Raw genomic sequence first — 24,460 nt, 5'->3', positions numbered from 1 at the left:
TATTGATTTATCACATGACATATTATTGATTGTAATGAAATGGTAATCAATGTACATAACATTCCAAGGTCAATAATATTTATATACGTAGCGCATTAAATTGAACATTAAATTGAACATTAAATCAAACATTAAAGACATATACCTTGTTACAAAAAATATTTCTATGTCAAATAAATGCTGTTATTTTGAACTTTTAATTGAAAGAACTTGGTGGAGGGATGTTAAATGAATCAAGTTTTCCACAAAAATATTAAGCAGCAAAACCGTTTTCAACATTAACAATAAAAATAAATAATAATAAGAAGAAATAAGCTAATCAGAATGATTGTGAAGGATCATGTGGCACTGAAAACTGAGGTAATGATGCTGAAATTCAGCTTTACCATCAAAGGGATAAATAAAATTTTCAAATATATAAAAATTGAAAGCAGCTATTTTAAATTGCAAAAATATTTCACAATATTCACTATGAACAGCATTTGTGAACATAAATTTAGTAAAAAAATGTGAACAGTAGAGTATAAACTTACACTAGTGTAAAATCAGTTTGTGCAATTAATGTTTATATTAGAAGGCTAATGAATTTGTTTGCTTTTATTAATTCTTATAAATATTTCTATCGTTATCATGTTGTTTTTGGTTCATTTTTTATTCACCTATATTTATTCAGTCTGTGCATCTGTTTAACTGCTGAGTATGTTTTAATGTAAAAACAGCTATGTTTTTTGCTTTGATGATGATTTCTTACCTTTCACTAAATTAATTTCAGGCTGTTTCATCTAATGGGACATTAGGGAAGAAGCAAGCCCCTGCTGCACCAATTAAACTTGACAGCAGGCCTGCCAAAAGACATGGTGTGTCAATGCATTCAATCATTTATCTGCGTGTTCAAGACTAACATGTCCAACAATTGAAAAATATGCATTTAATGTTACTTCTGCATATTCCAACCCTTTATTTTTCTTTCTCTCTCAGCTCCTGTTGCCGTCACAGGTCCCATGCGTTCTGCTCCGGCTCCTGGCACAGAGGTGGTGAAATATTCGGTCTCCAACTCCGAGCACATAGTTCCCAGCCACAACATTAAAGATATCATAAAACAATATCAAACACCGCTCCCAGAACCCGTGCCGCAGATACAGAGGTGTGTTACCTGTGTACACTATTTGTGCCAAAGTTTCATTCATCAGGTGATTTTATTTCCATTCTTATTATTGGCCTCAATGGCATGTGTTTGATGACAGGCGGGAAGGGAAAGGTTTTATGAAGAAGATGAACCCACATGATGAGGCAATGCAGATCCTACAAACACAGAGGGACAATCCACCTCCTCCACAGGTATGTCTACCAATCACTATCACTTCTGTAATAACCAATTAAACCATTTTTGAACTATTAAGCTCCGCTAGCCACCAATAATTTATCATTAGTCATCGGATGTAAAGTTATACTACACAAGTGGGCACTTGGTCTAAACTCTCCATAGAGCCCCATTTAAATCTCAGCATTTTTTTTTAACAAAAACGTTTATGAAATATTTAATCTTGCTGTGTGTGTAATAACTGTTTGTGCAGAGAAAGGCTCCCACTCCAGCTGCTGTGTCCAGAGATCAAGGCCTCAAACCAACTAGAAGCAGCAAGAAGAAAGCACCAGAGCCACCACTGACTTTACCTCCACCAGGTCAACAACACACAGACTCACGTAACTTACAAAAACACCACGGTGTTATGATGTAGTTTTTGAAGAATGCCATGGCGAAGTACCTTACTATTGTAAATACTATTGTAACTATTTGCATGATACAGTGCCATGGTATAGATCAGAGTATCACTGTAAATCCATTTGATACCATCACTGTATCTCTTTTTTTTAGATATACACTACTGTTCAGAAGTTTGGGGTCAATGAGAAATAAATACTTTATATTCAGCAAGGATATTTCAAATAAATGTGTTTCTGTTGGACTTTCTATTAATCAAAGAATCCTAAAAAATAAAAAAGTGACAGGTTGCTCATAAATATCAAGCAGCGCAGCTGATTTACAGAATTGACAATAATATTAAATGTTTCTTGCGCAACAGATCATCATGTTGATTTGTGAAGGATCACGTGACACTGAAGACTCAAGTATTTATGCTGAAATAAAGCTTTCCCACAAGATTAAACTATATTCAAAATAGAGGACTGTTATTTGAAATGGTAAATTAGTTCAAAATTTTACTGTTTTATTTTATTTTTCCAATGCAGCCTTGGTGAGTAAAATAGATGTCTTTCAATTACATTAAAAAACCATGCAGACTCCAGACTTTTGGACAGTAGCATACATATAGCTCAATTGGTAGAGCATTGCTGAATGCACTGTAAGTTGGTTTGGATAAAATCGTCTGCTAAATGCATAAATGCATAAATTAATTTATTTATTTAATTTAAATTGACATATGCATTTGTCCTCAACCATCTTTCTCCATCTCTCTCACACACCAGTGTCCAGAGATCTTCCAGTGGAATCTGAGAGCATCCAAACACAGCTGCACAAGAGCAGCACAGAGGAGCATTACACCTACACAAACGTTCCCTGGAAGATATACCTGCGGAAGGAGGTGTGTGTTCAGCGTGTCGTTTGTTTATGAGTGTGTACTTCACAGAACTAATGCTGCTGTACAAATTGCTGTAGGTCTTCTATCCTAAAGACACTTGGAATCATCCTCTGGTGCTGAACCTCATATTCAAACAGGTGAGTGCTAAATAAACTCCAGTACTGAATTAAACTAAAATAGAATTTGACATTTTTTGTTATTCTGTATATAAAAAACATATTTTATAATATACAATACTGTTCAAAATTGAGTTCTCTGTAAGAAGTCTCTTATGCTCAGGGTACAATTATATTATAAAAAAATGCAGTAAAAACAGTAATATTATTACAATGTTTTAAAATGTTATTTATTCCTGTGATCAAAGCTGAATTTTCAGCATCATTACTCCAGTCTTCAGTGTCACACGATCCTGCAGAAATCATTCTTATAAGATGATTTGCTGCTTAAGAGACAACTCTTTTTATCAATCTTGAGAATAGTTGTGGCGTTCTTTGATTAATAGAATGTTTGAAAGAACAGCATTTATTTGAAATAGAAATATTATAATTCCTCTATTGTCACTTTTGATCCATTTTTATGGATCCTTGCTGAATAAGCATTAAAGTGAAAGTATCTTGCCTTCATTCATAAATGTATCATGTATTTCTTGTTTTTAAATTGTGTTTTTCAGATTGTTAATGACACATTTACTGAAGCCTGTGTGCGCATTACTAAAGAGGAGAGGCAGAAGATGAAATCCTTGTTTGGTGAGGATTTCTGCTCAATGTGAAATTATCTTCCTAGAGAACTTGTTCAGTTTACTGTTTGTGATGACTACACTGATCTGTTATTACGGTACACGTGTTTGTTTCATAGCACAATACGGCATCGAGCCAAACATAGATGTTCAGGATGAAAGTGTGAAGAAAGCTGTGATTACAGCTGCCAGGGAGTCATGGGAGATTTATTTTTCTCGCCTTTTTCCTGCATCTGTGAGTTCCATTTCCTGGCAGTCTGTTAGTGTGAATGCAACGGACCGATGTGTCACCAGCGTGTGTGTTTGCAGGGCAGTGTGGGTACTGGAGTGCAGGTGTTGGCAGTGTCTCACTCTGGTATCAAACTTCTCAAGACGGTAAAACACAGCACTACGGCGCCAGACTACTTCCGAGTGCTCCGTGCGTACAGGTGCGTCATCCCTCGAGCCGTCTAACCATCTGTCAGCAGTACATCTTCTAAAGCATCTAAACTCTCGTGCTCTCTCACAGCTACACAGACATCCTGTTTGTGACCATCCCCTCTCCAAACATGCTGGAGTTTAATCTGATGAATGAGAAACTGATTCTGTTCTCGGCCAAAGCACCTCAGATCAAACATATGATTGATCTCTACATCTCTCATCTAAAGGAGGTACAGAAAGGGCTTTGAATTCTCATTTGGTTATTTCTTTAGGAGACTTCAGAGTGTCAATGGCCCTGATTTTAATTCAGAACGTTCTTCCGCAGGATTCTGAGTATGTCGTAGCAGAGAGAAACTTCATCACAGAGGACAGAGCTCTTCTCAGCTTCCATAAAGGAGATATCATTCGTCTGCAGGCCATGGATGGATTAGAGGAGGGTGAGAAGAAGTGCACTCGCATGCACACATTCAAATCTGTAGATCTTTCCCACAGTCCGTGATGTCATGCATGAAAGTTTGTAGTGGGGGAAATATTGACACCCAAATACAAGAAAGTGTTGAGTCCAATTTTAAAAATTTACAAGGTTACAAATGGTTTCTATTTCAAATAAATGCTGTTTCTATAAACATACTATTCTTCGAATCCTGAAAAAACAACCTGGTTTCAACATCAACTGCTGCTCAACTGGTTTCAACATTAATAATATAATAATTAATTAAAAAAAACATGTTTTTAAACCAGCATATTAGTATGATTTCTGATTGATCATGTGTCACTGAAGACTGGAGTTATGATGCTGAAAATTCAGCTTTGCCATTACAGGAATAAGTTTTTTTTTTTTTATGAAAATTTAAAATAGTTATTTAAAAGTGCAACTCTTCGATCAATTCAATTCAGCCTCGGTGAGCATAAGCGACGTATGAGACCCCAAACTGTTCTGTATACAGTGGTTTGGTTTAATTGCAAGTCAGTAAACGTAATGCTGCCTCTGAAGGAAAATCTCTAGAATAGAGCTTATAATATTTGCTTTCCATCAGAAGAGCTGCAGTTAACCTCGGGAAGGCTTGTTCTTGATTCTCCAGGAAATCTGTGAGGGGGACCGTACAGTGCATGATCACAGCAATACATAAACCACTGTGTATGCATTTTAGAGGAAGAACAGTGACTTTTTCATGGTTTGCATGTTTGTGTTTGTGTTTCAGGTCAGAGATACGGCTGCGTGGTGAAGAAAAAGGTCATTTACCTCGAGGAGCTGAAGAGAGGCACACCAGATTTTGGTTTGACATTTACCATACAGTATTTTTTTTTTGTTTGTTTGTTTGTAGGATGCTTTCAATTGTGAAACTACACTTGAAATAAGAGATATTTCATAATTTAATGAATGAAATATTGAGATGCATTATTTTTTTATGTAAATAAAAAGCGAAATAACGACATAATACTCTGTTTTTCCTTTTTTTTTCAGAAATTGCAAGTAAATTTCACAAAATATATATATATTTTTAAAATGAATAGTGTAATAAGTCTGACATTTTTCATTAGAAAGACTGATAAGAAAGTATTTTATTTTCAAATGTACTACAATAATCTGTTTTAATTACAAAAAAAAGGAAATAGCTGTTTAAGCAGAACAAATCATGGGTGATGAATGTTTTTCCAGGCTGGCGTTACGGGGCAGTGCAGGGTCGGAGTGGAGCCTTCCCTATGGACTGTGTGGTTCCTGTAGCTGCTCCTGATTTCCTGAGTCTCCCAGCGGAGAGGAGAGACGAGCCGAGAGACAGACAGGGTCGAGTGGCAGCATCAGGAGCTATCGCTCTCGCTGTGGCCTCCACTGCAGCTGCACATGAGCTGGACCCATCACTAGAGGTATTCCACATATTCACTACTAGGTGTCTGATAGCTGATAGAATGTCTATACCTTATGCCATGTTATATAATGATTGCACATGTGGTCACAGTAGAAGTGCCTGAAATGAAACCTTAATTAGTCTTTGAAAATAAAATGTGTGAATTTTTACTGTCATTGCTCTGAAGGTATATTACTAACATTAGATACTTGTTAATGTGTTTGTTTTGTGATTGTTAGTCTGCTGGATTCGGGGAATTCGGTGACTCTGAAGCTGAGGGGAATATTCTTTTGGACAGCCAGTACAACATGGTGGAGTTTGCCAGGAAACATTTCAGAACGTCAGATGGAAGCAAGAGGTTAACCACTATTATAATAGAAAAAAAAGTGTTATTTTTTATTTGTATATACGTTTTTAAAATCTGACAGTCAAACACAGGACTAAATCTAAATGTTGCAATTTTTTATGTGACTAGTGATTCGTTCAGAGATAAATCCAAAAAAGGTAAAGGAAATAAAGACCCTGCAGAGATGGTGAAATTCAGCAAGGTACTGTGCCCACTATGCATACATAAACATACTAATTCATTAATATATTAATACAAATACATATGCACTTACACGTCTGTTCAAAGCTTTGGCCTTTGGGGTCTTTTTTTCCAAGAAATGGAAAAAACAACAGAAGTACATTTACAGTGTTACAAAAGATTATTTTTCAAATAAATTCTGTTTATTTGAATTTTCCATTCATTAATAAAGCTTGAAAAAATATATATATCAGGTTTTCCACAAAAATATCAAACAACAAAAACTATTCTGAGTTTTTTTTAATTGTGGTAGTATTTCAAAACATTTCTGTTTTTACTGATTTTTTTATTAAATAAATGCAACCTTAGTGAGCATAACTTTTGAATTAAGTATACATATGTGACCCTGGACCACAAAACCTTAAGTCTTAAGTCACTGGGGTATATTTTTAGCAATAGCCAAAATTATTAATTTTTATTTTATGCCAAAAATCATTAATGTATATTGTGTAAAGATCATGATCCATGAAGATATTTTGTAACTTTCCTACTGTAAATATATCAAAACTTAATTTTTGATTAGTAATATTTATTGCTAAGAACTTCATTTGGAAAACTTCAAAGGTGATTTTCTCAATATTTATATTTTTTGGCACCCTAAGATTCCAGATTTTCAAATAGTTGTATCTCGGGCCAAATATTGTCCTATCATAACAAACCATACATCAATGGGAAGATTATTTATTCAGCTTTTGGATGTTGTATAAATCTTAATTTTGAAAAAATTACACTTAAGAATGTTTTTGTGGTCCTGGGTCACAATTACATATGCATAGAAAATGCACATAAATTCCCATTTAAAACTTTGATGTCTTGTTTTCTCCAGAACCCTATCCTAGAGTCCCTCATAGACTTCACTGACCCCAACATGAACCGGGTTGCTTCTGAAATTTTCCTAGGTGAGAAAATCACAGCCACTCCATCTGCTCTACTTTTTGATATGCATCATATCTCAAAAAGTTATTCTTTGTTCTTGTTTTGGATGTAGCCATAATGAAGTTCATGGGAGATCATCCTCTCAGGGGCCAATCGGAGCAGTTTGTGGTTTGCACCTTCCTGAAGGTAAAGCACAACCTCTCAACCATGTGACCAGCTGTACTGTTGCCGTAATGCACATAGACTCCCAGTTGTGTTTATTTACTCATTTTACTTTTGGCCATAACTCTACTAATACACATCAATGTTTTTGTAGTTAACGGGTGAATATGGACTGATGAAGGATGAGGCGTACTGTCAAGTCCTCAAACAGATTACAGCCAATACCAGCTCTAAACCGTGAGATACACACTTCTTCTTCTTCTTTGCTTGTTTGATGGGTCTCTGTGTTAAGCTGTGAGTGTTTGATTGTGTTGTGTTGTGTTGCAGTGACAGCTGTCAGAAGGGCTGGCGGTTACTCTACATCCTGACAGCGTTTTTCCGCTGCTCTGAAGTGCTCAAACCATTCGTACTCAAGTTCCTACGAGACATCTGCAGAAGTCCAGAAGTGCTTTTTCATGGTACCACATGTACACATTTAACATATGTTAGTCTCCAAATTAAAGCACTATTTTTATGAGGCACACTGATCTAATATTATTTGATGTGTGATCAACAGGAATTGCTAAAGCTTGTGAGCAGAACCTGAGAAAGACCTTTCAGTTCGGTGGCAGGAGTGTTTACCCCAGTAGTATGGAGCTCAAAGCCATAATGGTCAGTAAATACACATAAACACAAGACCATATATACACCCACACCTCTGTTACACACATTCACACAAACAACTTACTTTTCGAAAATATGGGATCCATGTGATTTGATGCAGTTTGAAGCAAAGATCTAAAGTTTCTATTGATCGAAAGAACACAAAAAATTTATCATTTTCCATTTTGTAGGAAATTTCTTTCAAAAACATTTTAAAAAATCATACCGACCCCAGACTTTTCTTCAGTAGTTTATGGGATATAAATTAGAGTCTAATTATGTTTCGTGTATGTGTTTTCAGGCTGGTCGAAGCTCAAAGCGACAGCTCTTTCTATTTCCTGGAGGAATTGAGAGACATTTGAAGATCAAGACCTGCTCAGTATGTCTCTTTTCTTGTGTGGCAGTGTATATCTTTTATTGCATGTGATTATATTGGTAAGTTGAGATAGAAGCTGAAGTTGCTTTGTGTGCAGGTTGCACTGGATGTCATAGAGGAGTTATGTTATGAGATGGCGTTACAAAGGCTGGAGGCAATGGATGAGTACACAGTTTTCATAGTGATCAACAGAGGTACTTTATTATAACTTTAAAGATAACAGTAATGATAAATACACGACAAAAGTTTTTGAACAGTAAGATTTTGAATGTTTTTTAAGCACCAAGCATGCATTTATAGGCATTTATTTGATCCAAAGTACAGCAAAAACAGTAACATTTTAAAATATTTTTACTATTTAAAATAACTGTTTTCTAATTGAATATATTATCAAATGTAGTTTATTCCTGTGAATCAAAGCTGAATTATTTGCAACATTAATTTGAATGGTATAGTGTGTAATGTTACAAAAGTTTTTTATAATGTTACAAAAGTTTTTTTTTTCTGGTATAGTTTACTGTATTAGCATCAACACCAATGCACGATAACGTTCTGTTCATTATAAGTATGCACTGCAGTTTTGTCGTCTGCCACTTTAATACTCATACTTTTTAAAGCAGCGTGGATTCTGACTGGCTGTGAATGTTTTTATTATTATTATTAAAAAATGAAAAAAAAAATTTACTTTGCAAAAAAGTTTCAAAGAGTAGTATTCTTTACTATTTCATGACCTCATATTGCATGTTTAATTCTGCGATTGTTAACTTTTATTAGACCAAATAATGAGACACATTAAAAAGTTACAGCTGCTTTTACATCTGGTTTATTAATGACACTAGAAATGAAAAATCAAGTCAAGAGTATTGCATTTTGTGCTATATTTGTTCCTTTAAGCAAACGTTGGAATAAGTAGGTCATAGATGTTGTACTTTTAACAATATGAATAAATTAAGATAAAATAAAAAACTTCAACAACATGAGTAGTATGCCATTTTGAACATACCCCACCAGATTTATTGACTCATATTTTTGGTGATGTCATCCAGGTCAGAATGTGCGGCCCCTCAATAAGAGAGAGTACATATTAGACATCGCAACAGAGGCGGAGCAGATTGATCCCAACTACAGCTTCTGGTTCAGACGAGTCATCTGGGCCCATCCGCTCAAGTTCGACAACGAGCTCTGTGTCACCATGCACTATAACCAGGCAAGACATGTCTGTCCTATCACATCTGTCCTAACCAGATACAATGCACTAACACTTTTGAATGGTAGTGTAAATATAGTATATACATAACACATACACAATACAGAACATCATAATGTATCTACACCTATATTGTTCCTTCACAGTTGTGTGTTTGTATTTGCACAGGTTCTGCCAGACTACCTGAAGGGTCTGTTGAATGTCGTACCTCAGGGAAAGATCAGTGAACAGCAGTTTAACCAGTTTGCCAAACTTGCTGCTCTTCAACACAGAGCCAAAGACAGTCTCTACACCCCTACTATGTATGTTCCAATTTTAGTGAACCTTTGTTCTCTGTGTACTTTTAAATATACATATAATTTGACCAAATTTACACCCTATGAGTAATATGTGGGAATCAGAATGGTCCTCTGAAAAAAATTTTTGGTTTTTACCCCACAAGATAATCAGCATCAATAACTGAAGCCATTTTCAGTATCAGCTCAAACATTTGTCAAGGTATTCTAAGACCAAGTTATCTGAGATATGTTAATGACATTGTATTGTCAGCAATTTATCTAATTTACAGTAAAAACAGTAATGTTGTGAAATATTATTGCAATTAAAAAACATTTTTTCTATTTTAATATATTGTAAAAATGTAATTTATTTCTGTGATGCAAAGATGAATTTACAGCATCAAAACAGTTGTGCTGCCTAATGTTTTTGTGAAAACTGTGATCTATATTTTTCGGATAGAAAGAACAACTTTTATTTTAAACAAGGCTGTTGTAAATGCCTTTACTGTTGCTTTTAATCAATTTAATACATCTTAGCTAAAAATAAGTATTAACTTATTACAAACAAAAAGCTTACTGCCCCCAAACTTTAAACAGTCTTTTATTTTCCTGAAGATTTTTTAAAAGTAACATCAAATACAAAGCTGACATCCTGCCCTATGAAAAAGACAACTCTGGGCACTGCTTTCTTGTTAAAAAAACTTTTCACGTTTGTGATCCTGAACCATAAAACCAGTCATAAGGTTCAAATATCATCTGAAAGCTGAAAAATTATGCTTTCCTTTTGATGTATGGTTTGTTAGGATAATAGGACAATATTAATCAAGATACATCTATTTAAAAATCTGTCTGAATTAAGTTCCAAACAGTGCATATTACTGATCAAAAATTAAGTTTTTATATATGGAAATGTACAAAATATCTTGAATGGTTTTGTGCTCAAGGGTCACATAATGACTCGAAAATGTTCTCTTTCTGTAGTCATGAGTTGACAGAATACATCCCAGTCGAGATCTTTGGCAGACAGGTGCCTCAGCAGTGGATGCAACTGGTTGCCCAACATGTACATGCCGTCCAAAGCCTGAACCCTCACCAGGCCAGATCCCAGTTCCTGGGTATTTGATTATTTTATTTACCTCTTTGTAATCTGGTATTACCATGATGAAAAGCAAGGTTTGTTGAATTGTGTTTTTGTGTGAACTTCAGGTTTGGTGTGTGCATTTCCAATGTTTGGATCGTCCTTCTTTTACATCCAAAGCAGCAGCAACAGCACCATCTCTGCACCGTGCATCCTCGCCGTCAATCAGAACGGACTGCACTTCCTGCACAAAGACACTCATGTGAGTATCACAGACACAGAGACTTCTAACAGAGGTCCTAAAAAGCTCTTGTGGTAGTTCCACAAAATAAGGCCTCAAATTGGAGCAGAAATTAATAAAGTCGTGGCACTAATGTTGCATCTTCCTTAGTGTTTTTGTCTTGTTTCCCAATCTAAACATTCTTAAATCAGGATACATTCACTTGAGATGAGAAATAAAGACATGAAGTTTTCATATTTTAACAAAATTGAGTTTATGATTAAAACAAGAACTTATTGTTTCGAATTTTTTAAATTCATAAATTTACTTAATTTGGAGGAAAGGGTACTGAGGAAGAACTTCATGCAGTGTGATTGGAGTAAAAGTTAATTCTATATTTTAGATAAGCTGGGTTTAAAAGTTATAGAGATTGGTTAGCTAAAATTATTATTTTAAACTGAAGTACTGCTAATATAACTCCTCAAACATTTACATATAGAGAACATATTGATGTATTGTGTCCCCTCGCTTAAATTATCTTCAATAGGTCTTAAAATGTTCTTCAAAAGTCTTATATTTGCTTTCATCAAGCCTGCAGAAACCCTGTAATGTTTTCAGTTTTCCTAATTGATTTTCTGATGGCAGGAGGTGCAGGTGAAGTTCCAGCTGAAGCTGATTCAGTCAGCTCACACACAGCGGCCCAGCGCCGGATCCAGTTACCCTTATGTAGACGTCGTGATAGGGGACTTAACCAATCACAGAGTCACACAGTTACAGCTGGAACAGGTAACACACATTCAGCACCATGAGAACAGTGTGAAAGTATGAATGAGTGGTTTATGAGCATGTATGTTGTTTGTAGGGTCTGGAGCTGTGTCGGGTTATCGCCATGCACATTGAGAATATGCTCTCTGTCCGAGAGAAGAGGCTGACGCTGCCACCCAGTGAAATCACCATGCTATAACAAAACCATATACAGATACAAACAGTCTGTATACGAACGAATACTATGCTTTCTGTATGTTTATTTTCTATCAGGTTATTTTAATGACTAAACCAAACCTCTTAATGCACTGTTTGCACTAATCATGTGTATTTGTTCACATGTTATGTATAGAAAACACACGATGAATAAAAGCATTATTTTTGTATTAAACGCATAATATTTATACAGATGGATTATTATTATTATTATGGAAAATTGTCCTTTGGTACTGTAGATGTGAAAGTATTGAAATGTTTTATTTGAAACGTTTACCACATGCACATAAGTTTGAATGAAGAGAGATGTTACTCAGGAGAACAGCATGAATGTAATCTTTTTTTCAATCACATTCTCTCACAGAGACTTGCAATGAAATGTAAATTTCAGAGTAACGCAATGACATTTTTTCACAGTCAAACTTTGTGTATTTAGCTGTTAGTTGACATTAGTTAACATACAAGACCGAGGTCAGAATATTTGTATTGATTTTTTTCTACAATTTTCTTAATAAATGTATTGATTGAAACCTAAATGAATAAATTTGCCTACTGTAATTGTCTATAACTTTCACAGTATTTTGGATAAACAGGAATATGAATATCACGTCTGAGATCTGAGATCTAATTTATATAATGAATATACACCAAATTGTTAACTATAAGCTTCTTGTTTTAGTTTTTTTTTTTTCATTCTGAGAAATGAGATTACTAAGAAACCCCTTTGTATCTGAGGCATGGGACTTCATGATCTCTGGTAAATTAGGGGGGTTTAACTGGCTTGCAAAATTAGCAAATTTATTGTTGCATAACCTTTTTAAAGTAGTTAACCAATTCAAAACAAAAATGAAAATTACATTTAGCATGACTAAATAGGTATTTTTGAAAAATATAAATAATCAGGGATAGCGCTAAACCCATTTCTAAAGGCATAAAAATTTATCAAAAATTTGTTTTTGTTATAATATAAAGTTCTAGTTGATATCTTACAACATTTTTATAAATACATACTAATTACAAACTTATAAAATAATAATACAAAATAAGGATACAAATGCAATGTATTTTTAATTATAATAATAATAATAATAATAATACATTCGTGATAATAATTTGTAAAGATCGCTTTCATACTTTGATAAAATAGCTTTTTATAGCCGCAGGGTTTGCTGACAGCTGATCGCGTCACTCATTGGCTGCCACTGGACCAGACCCTCTTGCCCACCGCGCATGCGCAGCTCGCAAAACAGTTTTAGTTCCACGAGTTTATGCTCTCTCCGCGGCTTTTTGCAATCTTTCAGCAACATAATAACTACTTTTTCTCGGATACAATAAAATAGGCTGATCAGCAGCACGGCGGATGTAGCGAGCAGAAGGCGTGGGCTTTAAACAGCATGTAGCAGTAAGCCTGTGTCCACTGGAAGCTAGTGGTGGCGTAACGTTAGCTGTGCTATGTGCTAATATTATGGCACTGAAGGCAGGAAAACGCCGCCTGTGATTGACAGCCCACTCACTGCTTTGCGTTACCGATTCGGTTGGGTTGCTCGTGGAATGGGGCAGTGGTAACTTTGGTTGGTTTAATTTGCTGAACGGAGGGAAGAGGAAGCAGGCGGAACCGGGCCTTCGGTCACGTCGCGCACGACTTCAGTGACCGACGCTAATATTATAACATGGGGACCTGAGGCGAATTCAGGACAAACAATATTTTTACCGCAGTTTTTCCGAACTTTGCTTTTGAAAATGGCCAGTTTTACGGATCTACGGGAGAAGCTGAAGTCGATGACGCCGCACAAGGACAAAGTTATCGAGTACACCAGCAACGGCGAGAAGCGCAAATACCGCGAGTCGGATGACGACGAGGACCGGGGAGACGCAGAAGCGCGAAAAGTCAAGAGCAGCGTTAAACAAGCGCATATCTTCACCGAGGAGGACTGCGTGCGCATCGAGGCCAAGATAGACGAGGTGGTCGCCAAGGCAGACAAGGGGCTCTACCGGGAGCACACGGTGGACCGGGCGCCGCTGCGGAACAAGTACTTCTTCGGCGAGGGCTACACGTACGGCTCGCAGCTGGAGAAGCGCGGGCCAGGGCAGGAGCGGCTGTACTCCAGAGGCGAGGTGGACGAGATACCGGACTGGGTGCACGAGTTGGTCATCGATCGCCTCGTGACGCACGGGGTCATACCGGAGGGCTTCGTTAATAGCGCCGTGATCAATGACTACCAGCCCGGGGGGTGCATAGTGTCCCACGTGGACCCCATCCACATCTTCGAGCGGCCGATCGTGTCGGTGTCGTTCTTCAGCGACAGCGCGCTCTGCTTCGGCTGCAAGTTCCAGTTCAAGCCCATCCGTGTGTCCGAGCCGGTGCTCTTCCTGCCCGTCAGGCGCGGCAGCGTCACCGTCCTCAGGTCGGTACTCGTGCGGACACCGCGTTGTCACGGTTCATTTCCAGAACATGCTATTTCTATGGGACTCTTTTAATCACCATTTGTATATCCTTACTAAAAAGTGGCTCTATAGTAATAGTAAAGTTATATATTATGGTGCATGCCCAAAATCCCATCAAAGTACGTTCTGGTACAGTTTTGTAAGATGAGTTGTAATTGTGATATGGTATAAAAGTGATACCTTGATTTATGTTATGGTGCCATGTAATTGTCATAATCATGTTACTTCAAAAGATAATTGAAGTTACCATATTGTTTTACGTGCTTTGATTCAGATTATTTTAGTATAACTATTATTTATACATTTTGCGGATCAGTTTCAATTTTTATATTTTCCGTTTTCATTCTAAAGTTGTTGTAATTTTGTTGTTTTAATATTTATTGGATGTTTTAAATATCTTTTAGGGGTGCTCCGATCACGATCGGCCGATCGTGATCGGAGCACCCCTAATATCTTTGTGGTTTTCTTTTAATTTTTCAGTTCTAGAAAGTTTAATACATCAAGTATTAAGAGTTGTCTTGGAAATTAACTGAAATAACTTCAAAATTTAATATTTTTACCATAGTACAGGAAGAAAGTCCCTTCCCTTTTTAATAAGGATTTAATTTTTTTCATTTTTAATTATTAACATTTTATGATTTAATACGTTTTCAATATAAACTATTATCTAAAAAAATATTCTGTACTGTGCTAAAATGTTATAAAATATATAATGTGCTCACTGCTTTGATTGGGTTTTAGTGGCTATGCAGCCGATGACATCACGCACTGCATCCGCCCACAGGACATCAAGGAGAGGAGAGCTGTCATCATTCTGAGAAAGTGAGTTCTCTGGTTCTGAGTCAGAGTTGTTCTTGAAGGGACTGGAGGCATGTGTGGAGGTGTACACTGCTCTGATATCCGCTCTTGATTTATTGTAGAACGAGGCCAGACGCCCCTCGTTTGAACTCCAGTTCACTGAGCCCATCCATCCACTCTTCTGAGAGACGACACATACTCAAAGCCAAGCGCTCGCACCGCAAGGCCGACCCAGATGCTGCACACAGGTACTTGTGAAGTCTCTCATACCACATTCAGATCTGCCTCTATCAGATCAACAAGTCCACACCTTACATATTTTTTTTTCTTTGATGTACGTCACAATACAGATCTGTCACTACCTTTTGTTTTATCGCACTGTTAAGTAAACTTTGGTGCTGTAGACATAAGTATTAGCTAAAATAGAAAGGCTTGTTAAGGAGAGTTGAACACTGACTTCTTCCAGCAATCTGGCTGGATTTTCTACAGTTTCTTTAGATTTTCCTCATAAATTAGAAAAACCTAAATTCTAATGTTTATGGTGAAACATAGTTAATTTATTTACCTAAAATAGTTTTACAATTACAGCAAATATGACAAGTTTATGAGGTAAAGATGAGTCTTGGAAAGCTGTTTTGTTATACACAGACCACATTAATCTTTATTCTTCATCAAAGTATTCATTTTATTCAGCAAGAATGCATTAAAGTGATTAAAAAAAGGCATTTAATATTTATATTTTAATTTGTTGCTTTTGAACTCTTTATTCATCAAAGCATATGGAGGAAAATGGATCACAGTTTACCTACAAAATATTAAGCAGCAACTATTATTAACACTAATAATAAAAATACATGTTTCTTGAACAGCAAATCAGCACATTAAAATTATTTCTGAAGGTCACGTGACACTGAAGACTGGAGTACTGATGCAAATAAATCTGCTTTTTCATCATAGGAATAAATAACATTTTAAAATAAATTGCAATATTATTTCATAATATTGATTTTATTGTATTTTTTATCAAATAAATGCATCCCTGGTGAGCATTTGAGACTTATTTTAAAAACGTTAGACATCTGCCCAGACCTAATATTTTAATAAAGAGTGTACAGTATTTCTAGTACTGTCTTATCAGTCTGCAGAACCTTTATGCTGGGGTCACTGTGAACTGTCATTAAAAATAGAGCTACGTTAAGATCCTTTTTGTGTTCAATGGAAAAAAAGTAACCGCATACATGTTTGGAACGACTTGAGGGTGAGTAAATGATGACAGAATTTCCATTTCAGCTTTAACTGGTCCTTTAAAGGGAACATCAGATGCCCATTTTCCACAAGTTATGATTCGTTAGGGTCATGAAATCTCTATTAAATACTTTGGATAAAATTTCTTATTGGTAGGTTAAAACAACACCCTTTTTACCTTGTCAAAAACAGTTCTGTTCACAGTGAGCCGTTTCATTACATGTCCATTTAAAAATGCTAATGAGCTCTGCACCCCCCCCCCCACTTCCGTGGTGAGCCTTTCTCTGAGACTGTAAACTTTAGCAGCTTTCGTTGTGGAACTTGATAAACTAGCACATTATTAGGAAGGGCGATTTGCAAAGATTGATTAAAAAAAAAACTTACACCCACTTCTGTTGTTGGACTTGGGGTGTGTAGTGTTAATCAACAGTCTCGGGAGGGGCCTGCCAAAATGAAGTAACACTGCCCAGAGTCTGTGAACAGCTTGATCTGAGAAAGAGCTTGTTATTTATGGGGATTTAAAAAACAAACAAAAAACACTGGGTGGATTTTTTTCATTATAGCTTATACACACTGCCAACACACATTTATGTTAAAAGTGAATGTTGCATCTGCTGATGGCTGCAATCCACACAAACAGTTTGCTGAAAGCTTTTTGCTCTTTTCTCTTATAGGCCTCGTATTTTGGAGATGGACAAAGAGCTGCAGAGGCGTTCCCTCTCTTCCCGACAGAGACGTCATGATGGAGACAGTTCAGAGAACTCCTGGAGGAGAGCTGACGAGAGAGAGCCGGGCTCCCGCTACACACATGACCACACACCCACTCGACGAGTCAAAATGAGACGTCACTGAAACACAGTCAGAACTCAATGCTGATCTCCTCAAGACGTCTTTACGTTTCCTCAAGGGGACCGGAAGCCAACAGAGTGACTCAGTAAAAGAGATGCTTCCGGCGTGGGTGGATTCAAGGACATTAGGCAGCGGTTGCTTTACTTATTAAGAGGCTTTATCTATTCAGACATATCATTAAGATCCACTATATTTTGTTCTGTGTGTTTAAAGGAAACATGGAATAAAAAAACATGTAAGTGGCTAGTTGAATTCAGTCATAATTCATCAGTTTGCACCCCAGTTAACTTCATGTGTCAATGTCATGCATATATACATTCACATAACAATATCAAATAAAAATGTGTACTGGAGTTTTGAGAACTGCTCCTTTAAACACAAATATGGTTGACTTTTTTTTTGGGCTTTAAGAGTTTTGTTGGATGCATTCTGGCAATCAAACTGTTTTTAGGTCAGAAAGAAGTATGAGGGAAATTAATGGCAAATTTTATTAATGCTGACTGAAGTTATTTAGTGTGACGATAAAATGTTTGATTTGCATACAGTGGCTTATCAGTGCATTTGTCTGTGCACAATGGCTTTACTAACAAAGACAAGATCAAATCTAAAGCCTAGATTCTTTGATATGCTTGACATGCACAATATTAGTTTCTAAAATGGGATAAACTGTTACATTAGTCATCGCTTTATTTGTATGTTGTTCTTTCTGTTCTCAACGCTTTTCTTTTTCTCCCCAATTTAAGGGTGGTGTTGCCATTATAATAACTGATTTGGTTTGACACTTTATTTCTGAAGGAAATAATTCATGCCAACATTACAGCGGACATTAGAGACCTGTTTGTGTTTTCTTTTTTATTATTATTTATTTGTTTCTGAGGTTGAATGGATGTGCAAAAAATGTAGAAGAAAGATGATAAAGTGTAATTCCCATTGCAGGTGTTTAACAGAAAGTGCATTTGTCTACATGAGACTATATATACTTTGTATTTAAAAGGCTGACAGAAGAGACTATTTTTGTTTAAATCAAGTGGAATAGATCAGACTGCATAAAAGATTAAAGGGAGCTGTTCTGTGTGTTCTTGGAAGATTCTATGTCTGTTCTTTATTTTTCTGGTTCTATTGAAAATTAGATTTTTCATATCTGTTGTATTTTGTAGCTAACTTAAATACCAAAGCAATAATTTTATATATAATTTTAATAAATATTATACAATCTAGTTCATATAAATACAAATTATTTTATTTAGGGTTATTAGTTTCGCCACACAAATTAAACAACTGATTTATTATATTTATAAGAAAAATGTACGTTTCATTTCTCACAATTAACAATGTGACCATGTTTGCATTAAACAAGCATTAAAATAAGTGTCACAGTAAAAGAAAATATAACGTTGCGATACCATTTATGGTATTTTCAAAATAATTTATGAAAAATCATACAATATGTAGCAATTCCATAAAAACAACAAAGCTCCTTCACCGTTAAGTTGTGACGTATGGAGATACTGTAATCTCATTGGTCCATATGTACGTCAATCCGCGGGCTAGTGACGTATGAGGCGTTTGTTATAGGTAAGAGGGCAAGTGTGTTATAGACAAAACTATTCGATTTGATACTCTACTCTAATGGCTCTGAATTGACACTACCTTATAAAGGTAAGTTAGCTGTTTAGCTCGTGATCGGGCATATAAAGTGTTAGTTGTGTAACATCAACACGCGTGTTAGTTCTCTGCGTTCGACAGCTGGTGAAGTTAGCAAACGCTAACAACAAAGCGAAGCGCTATTGTTTGACTCGGTTGAGTTGAATTTAAATTAACTCAACTACAGAAATGAATTATTCGAATATTTGGTGGTTATATGTGGTTTAATGTAATATTTAGCAGGCAAAAACGTCATGAATAGTTATACGTGTTAAACAGCAGGTCTGTAAACGTGACAGATTTAAACCACTGATAGTGTTAAACAGGTTTGCATACATTAACATTAGCTGTCTTATCTGATACAACAATTAATGTTATCTAGGTTTTAAAGTCCATCTGTATGCAGGCCTACTGTCATTTAATGTGTACTAATTTAATGTGTATTTGGCTTTTTATCCAATAAACCATATAAAGAACCCCCATCTCTCTCTGCTGGCCAAGAACTTGCTGTGCTTTTTGGAAAATACCTTTGGAATGTAGGTCTTGGCCAGCAACTGAATCTGCAAATCCTTTAGGAATAAAAAAATATTAAGCCTAAAAGGTATTTATGAGATATTGCATTCCCCCATGTGTTACTAGTATAACCTGCAGATCACAGATGGAAACTTTACTCTAATTTAGGATCACAAAATTATCATATGAATAAGTGGAGAGGAACTAGGCCACATGGGTCTAATTTTAGACCTGGTGAAGCCCCTTCCTGGGTCTGAGTTCATGAAAATCCATGGCTATTTCTGAGAGAGAGAGAGAGCGAGAGGCAGGTGTGGCTTCGGTCGGCCTGTCTGTCACGTAGCACATGTGAGAACTGTGTGTCTTAACCTTCCTGACAGTACTGCGATGGTACATTAATCGTATCAGATGGTTAAATCAATAATAGCACTTTTATTTATAGTACTGTGATACTGATGACTACTATTTATGGTACACAAACGGTATTCTTAGTACCATGGATATATCATGATATATGTCTTAAAACTGTGATATATGAAGAAGCTCATGTGAAATCAAATGGTCATGTAATTCTCTATTGATATTTTCAGACACTCACAGAAGACGTGATGTATTATTCGAGTAAAAGGCGAGGAGAAGATGGGATTGCTGCTGTCATTGACTTCCTGTTGTCCAATGCCCGGCTGGTGCTGGGGGTGGGCGGAGCTGTGGTGCTGGGCATTGCCACATTAGCTGTGAAACGGGTGATTGTTCATTTTATCGTATTACACACTACAAAGTTCTGAGTGGTTGATATATATTAGATTGCAGTAGTGTTCATGAGGCAAAGAACTACAATTACACTGCACAAGCATTATGAGCAAAAGTAAAAGCAATGGATAAACTTTAAACCGTGTGTGCGTGTGTGTATATATATATATATATATATATATATATTACACACACACACACTGTGTTTGTATATATATTAATGCTGTTATACAATTAATTCCTCCAAAATGAAAAGATTTCTGAATGTATATAAATACACACATCCAATATATATATTAATATTATTGTATATAAATATGTATAACATAAACCTAATATATTTCATACATGCATGTGTAAAAATATACACGATGCACACACATATTATGTAAATAAAAACATTTATATTGGATGAGATTAATTGCAATTGATCATTTGACAGCACAAATATATAAACGATGCAGGCTGATGGCTTAAACAAAAGTATATACCACTGATTACTGCGAACCTCATAGCTCTCAGTAGGTCTGTGTTTAGAAATTACCATTAAATCAGTTACATTATTGAGAAAATAAATGTAATTTTTGCTTCTAGAACCTAATTTTTTACACTCTATTAGAGCTTATATTGATTACTTGTTAATTTGTTGTCTCCTACGTTTTCTCTACCGGTGATGTCACAGCTGATAGAACGAGCTGGTAGGCCTCCTGATGAGAAGCCTGACAAGAAGATGACGGACAGCTGGGAGGAGTTAAGCTTGGTCAGTTCCTCCCCCAAACTACTGCACAAGGGTATAGAAGGAGTGGTCATGAAACAGATTGCTGCCGCAACCAAGAAAGGTACCTGGGTTTGGAAGAATTAAAGTTCTTGTTGCTGAAAGACAATTAATTAAAAGTGACCCTTTTTAGGGTCTTGTTCTGCACAATTCATTAGTGCATGCTAGTACAGGCAAATAAAACCTTTTGATTTTTACGTCAGAACTTCACCTCTCAAACTGGTCAATGTTAACCAGAAGCCAAATCATTTTACTATTATTATTTTACTGTTTATTTTACTATTTATCAAATTATTCCTATTAATGAAATAGAATATAATTGAATATACATTCTTGTCCCGTTTTGGAAAAATTGTCTTAATGTTGTCACTAAACATCCAGTTTCATCATGTTAAAATGGGTTGTGAATGCTGTTTTCAGTAGAAACCTTTTTTGTGTTTAGCGGAGCTGTCCCAACCCATCCCTCTGCCCTCACCTGAGCCCCAGCGCTGTGACACTGAACCTCTCCAGCGACGGAAACGCATGGATCTGTGTGTGATGACGTTTGTTGAGCGTCTGCAGCACTACTACAGAACACGAGTGTGTCTGTCAGCGGAGGAGGTGTCTGTCGCACAGCAGCGAGCGTTAGATATTGCCACAGAGATCCAGGCCTTCCTGCACTCCAAACACCCAGACATGCCACTGGGAGACATGACGCTGGCGGGGTCACTGCTCGACGACCTGCAAGTGGTTAAAGCCGACCACACCTGTCTGATCGTGCCTCTACAGGTATCAAGATTCTTTGTGGACCACTTGTTCACTTGCACGTGTAGAAAAAAAAATGTCCTGAATGTACAATAGTTGCTATCCTGAACATCTCAATGATTCCTAGAGCTCCATGATATCCAGAGCTAGCCTGCAGTTTTATTAAATATAATGTATGTTGCTTGTTCTTCTTCAGAGTTCTTGGGTCATGCAGATTCCAGCAGATTATATTATAAAACAATATACAATATGTAGGTCTTCCATAAGCCTTTCTACCATTTTTAAAAGAGCATCGTTTTAGGTGACTCTTCAAAAAATCTTTTAGTGGTTGACCAGATTTAGGTTAGAATATGATCAAATCAAATTGCTTATTCCCTGGATTAAGTGTATATAATATAACAAATATAAAATAACACACCATATAATATAATGATCTGGGAGTTGGCAAAAACACTTATAATATAATATAATATAATATAATATAATAATATGGGGTGTATCACCAGTTGAATCTTTGGACCTTACAATGGCCATGTGCTTGCACTGAAATTTTTATTAAGGCTGTATATTTAAATTTGCTACAAATGTGTTCCATACAGTTGGAGTCCAGTCTGTGGACACCTATTGCCGGAGAGGACACATTCTTGGGTCACCCTCAGTATTGCATGGTTCGGCGAGAAAACCTCGAGTACTTCCCGAGGGGGCGGAGCTTCTGGGACCGACATATGCTGGGTGGATACCTGTCATCACGGCTGGTTTCTGAGCAGCTAGGCAAGACGGTGATGGAATCGATGAACTGGCCGTCGCTGACCGGAACCCTGGAGTGCGAGGTGCGACCAGTGCTTGGGTCTCCAGAGCTCAAATTGGAGATTCAAGGGTTAACCCAAAGCAGTTATGACAGTGGAGAACGCTTCTATATAACAGTGTTGCCAACGGTGCGTCTCGGCAAGATGACGCTTACAGCACAACGAGAGATCACCGGCTCATTCGACTACGTCTGGTATCAGAGCCTATACACCAGTGAAACGGCTAGACTAGCAGACCTTGACAAAGCAGACTCGGGGGTCAGAAAGAAGTGCCTAAAATTGCTGAAGGCGGTGTGCCGCAACTGCCCTTCGCTACGCAAGCTCAATGGCAGCCATCTAAGCAATGTCATTCTACACATGAGTGAAAAAGAAACGGATTGGTCGGAATCAGTGTTTGCTGATAGGTTCCTGCAAGCGATCACTGAGCTTATCGGATATCTGGAAACGGGAATCTTGCCTAGTTACTTCAAACCTAATGTCAATCTGTTTCAGGGCTTTACTGAGGATGACATTGATGAGATGGGCTTCATGCTGTACTGTGCTGTAACTGAACCTGAGATTCTACTGATCTGATCTCTCCTACACCTCCTATACACACAGAGCAGTACTTGTATTAATGCACCTTCAATCAATGAATGTAACATTGCATATCTTTTCAATAAGGTTTCTGTTCACGGTCCCCTATATGTGTATTTCCACTTGCCTACTCTTTTAAGGGGATTTTTGAAGCTTCATTTAACTATGCAGCACTTACCAAGTCAGGAATTTTGCTTGGATGTAGATTTTAAAGAAGTGAGAAAAAGATTTCATGGTATCGATTTTTGTTAGTAGCCTGTTCTGAGCTCTGCGTAGACCATGAGTATGTATTACTCTGTATTAAGACAATAAAGCAGTAATGCATTGAATTTGTTGAAAATATTTTCTATACATTGTTGTCTGTATGTACAAAGTAGCAAAACTGCTGAGTGTGTTTGATTGGGGCAATGTGTATTGAGGGTTGTCTAAGCCTTTATAATAAGTGTTGTTTTGCCCATATTCTATTCTATGTGTAAAATCCAGCTTTAATGGCTAAGAAAAGAGAAATAATGAATCAAAAAGTTAATATGTAAAGCAGGTTTCCCTGTATGCATCTTATTATAACTTGCCAACAAGTTTGGTTAAAAAAAAAAATTGCAGAAACTGAAACAATTAAAAATACTGATAAGATCAAATTTCACACCAGTCCTACTCGTCTGAGAGGGTCACATGAGTTCTTATATGAGCTCTTGTTTGCTTTAGGGATGCGTGTCTGAATAAACATTGTCCATAATTTGTACAGTTGTTTATGGTGTTACTTCTGCTTATGTCCATTAATGTGAATTACACGCTTGCCATTCAAAGTGTTTCTGTATGCTATAGTTCCTCTTTTCAGTTTTGAATTTGCTGCTATCGTGAAAATTAAATAAAGCAAGTCATGGTTTATGAGAGGTCATATAAAAAGGATATGGCATATCCGCTGGGCATAAACTAGCAGATAACAGGCCACTTTAGAAATGTAATAAGTTTCTGCAAAAATACCATAAACAGTCAATATTAGGTCACTCACTTTTACATTTCACAGAATGACCTAAAGAAAAGTGTGTTTTGTATGTCAAAATAAGGTCAAAAATAAAAACAGGCTTACTTGTACAGAGTTCCTAAGAATGTTATACTTACATTTTTTTTATGAATTTTGTAAGGAAGTTGCAGTTAAAGGATTGGCTGATTAAAATAAATGTATTCGATTTTTATTGATACGTTAAGAAAAATGTCAATAATAAATAGCCATTTGTGACCCAGGACAGTAAAATCAGTCATAAGTAGCACAGGTATATTTGTAGCAATATCCCCAAAAAAATTGTATGGGTCA

At 36.5% G+C, this 24,460-nt stretch overlaps 3 protein-coding genes across 4 annotated transcripts in view; all 3 read left to right on the top strand.

Annotated features, from left to right (window-relative positions):
• The window catches only part of myo15ab (myosin XVAb), a 38,133-nt gene extending 25,271 nt beyond the window's left edge, over positions 1-12,862 (top strand). Inside the window, 28 exon segments of the mRNA XM_026204903.1 lie at positions 773-857; positions 979-1,144; positions 1,245-1,338; positions 1,575-1,680; positions 2,485-2,600; positions 2,675-2,734; positions 3,268-3,343; positions 3,453-3,568; positions 3,643-3,761; positions 3,842-3,983; positions 4,079-4,190; positions 4,956-5,030; positions 5,414-5,619; positions 5,840-5,958; positions 6,076-6,148; positions 7,013-7,085; positions 7,175-7,248; positions 7,379-7,461; positions 7,552-7,682; positions 7,781-7,875; positions 8,168-8,245; positions 8,340-8,436; positions 9,289-9,449; positions 9,618-9,751; positions 10,709-10,842; positions 10,934-11,067; positions 11,671-11,811; positions 11,888-12,862. Of these exon segments, the coding sequence (XP_026060688.1) occupies positions 773-857; positions 979-1,144; positions 1,245-1,338; positions 1,575-1,680; positions 2,485-2,600; positions 2,675-2,734; positions 3,268-3,343; positions 3,453-3,568; positions 3,643-3,761; positions 3,842-3,983; positions 4,079-4,190; positions 4,956-5,030; positions 5,414-5,619; positions 5,840-5,958; positions 6,076-6,148; positions 7,013-7,085; positions 7,175-7,248; positions 7,379-7,461; positions 7,552-7,682; positions 7,781-7,875; positions 8,168-8,245; positions 8,340-8,436; positions 9,289-9,449; positions 9,618-9,751; positions 10,709-10,842; positions 10,934-11,067; positions 11,671-11,811; positions 11,888-11,989 (3,102 nt within the window). The 3' untranslated portion in view covers positions 11,990-12,862.
• A 346-nt stretch (positions 12,863-13,208) lies between these two features.
• On the top strand, positions 13,209-18,428 carry LOC113044545 (RNA demethylase ALKBH5-like). The gene is made up of 4 exons (XM_026204626.1): positions 13,209-14,411; positions 15,193-15,273; positions 15,372-15,497; positions 17,169-18,428. The coding sequence occupies exons 1-4, from the start codon at positions 13,747-13,749 to the stop codon at positions 17,344-17,346; spliced, it is 1,050 nt and encodes a 349-aa protein (XP_026060411.1). The 5' UTR covers positions 13,209-13,746; the 3' UTR covers positions 17,347-18,428.
• A 425-nt stretch (positions 18,429-18,853) lies between these two features.
• On the top strand, positions 18,854-23,892 carry mief2 (mitochondrial elongation factor 2). 2 transcript variants are annotated; one of them, XM_026204625.1, is made up of 5 exons: positions 18,854-18,918; positions 20,088-20,240; positions 20,930-21,086; positions 21,465-21,790; positions 22,366-23,892. In XM_026204625.1, exons 2-5 carry the CDS (start codon positions 20,106-20,108, stop codon positions 23,143-23,145), a joined length of 1,398 nt encoding a protein of 465 aa, XP_026060410.1. In that variant the 5' UTR covers positions 18,854-18,918; positions 20,088-20,105; the 3' UTR covers positions 23,146-23,892. The 2 variants fall into 2 exon arrangements, with proteins under 2 accessions (XP_026060410.1, XP_026060409.1); XM_026204624.1 differs by having other exon boundaries at positions 18,865-19,002.
• The last annotated feature ends 568 nt before the right edge of the window (positions 23,893-24,460 follow it).

Source organism: Carassius auratus, chromosome 26 (genome assembly GCF_003368295.1).
Source record: "Carassius auratus strain Wakin chromosome 26, ASM336829v1, whole genome shotgun sequence".
Classification (NCBI taxonomy): domain Eukaryota; kingdom Metazoa; phylum Chordata; class Actinopteri; order Cypriniformes; family Cyprinidae; genus Carassius; species Carassius auratus.
This window is presented reverse-complemented; position numbering and strand designations above follow the sequence as displayed.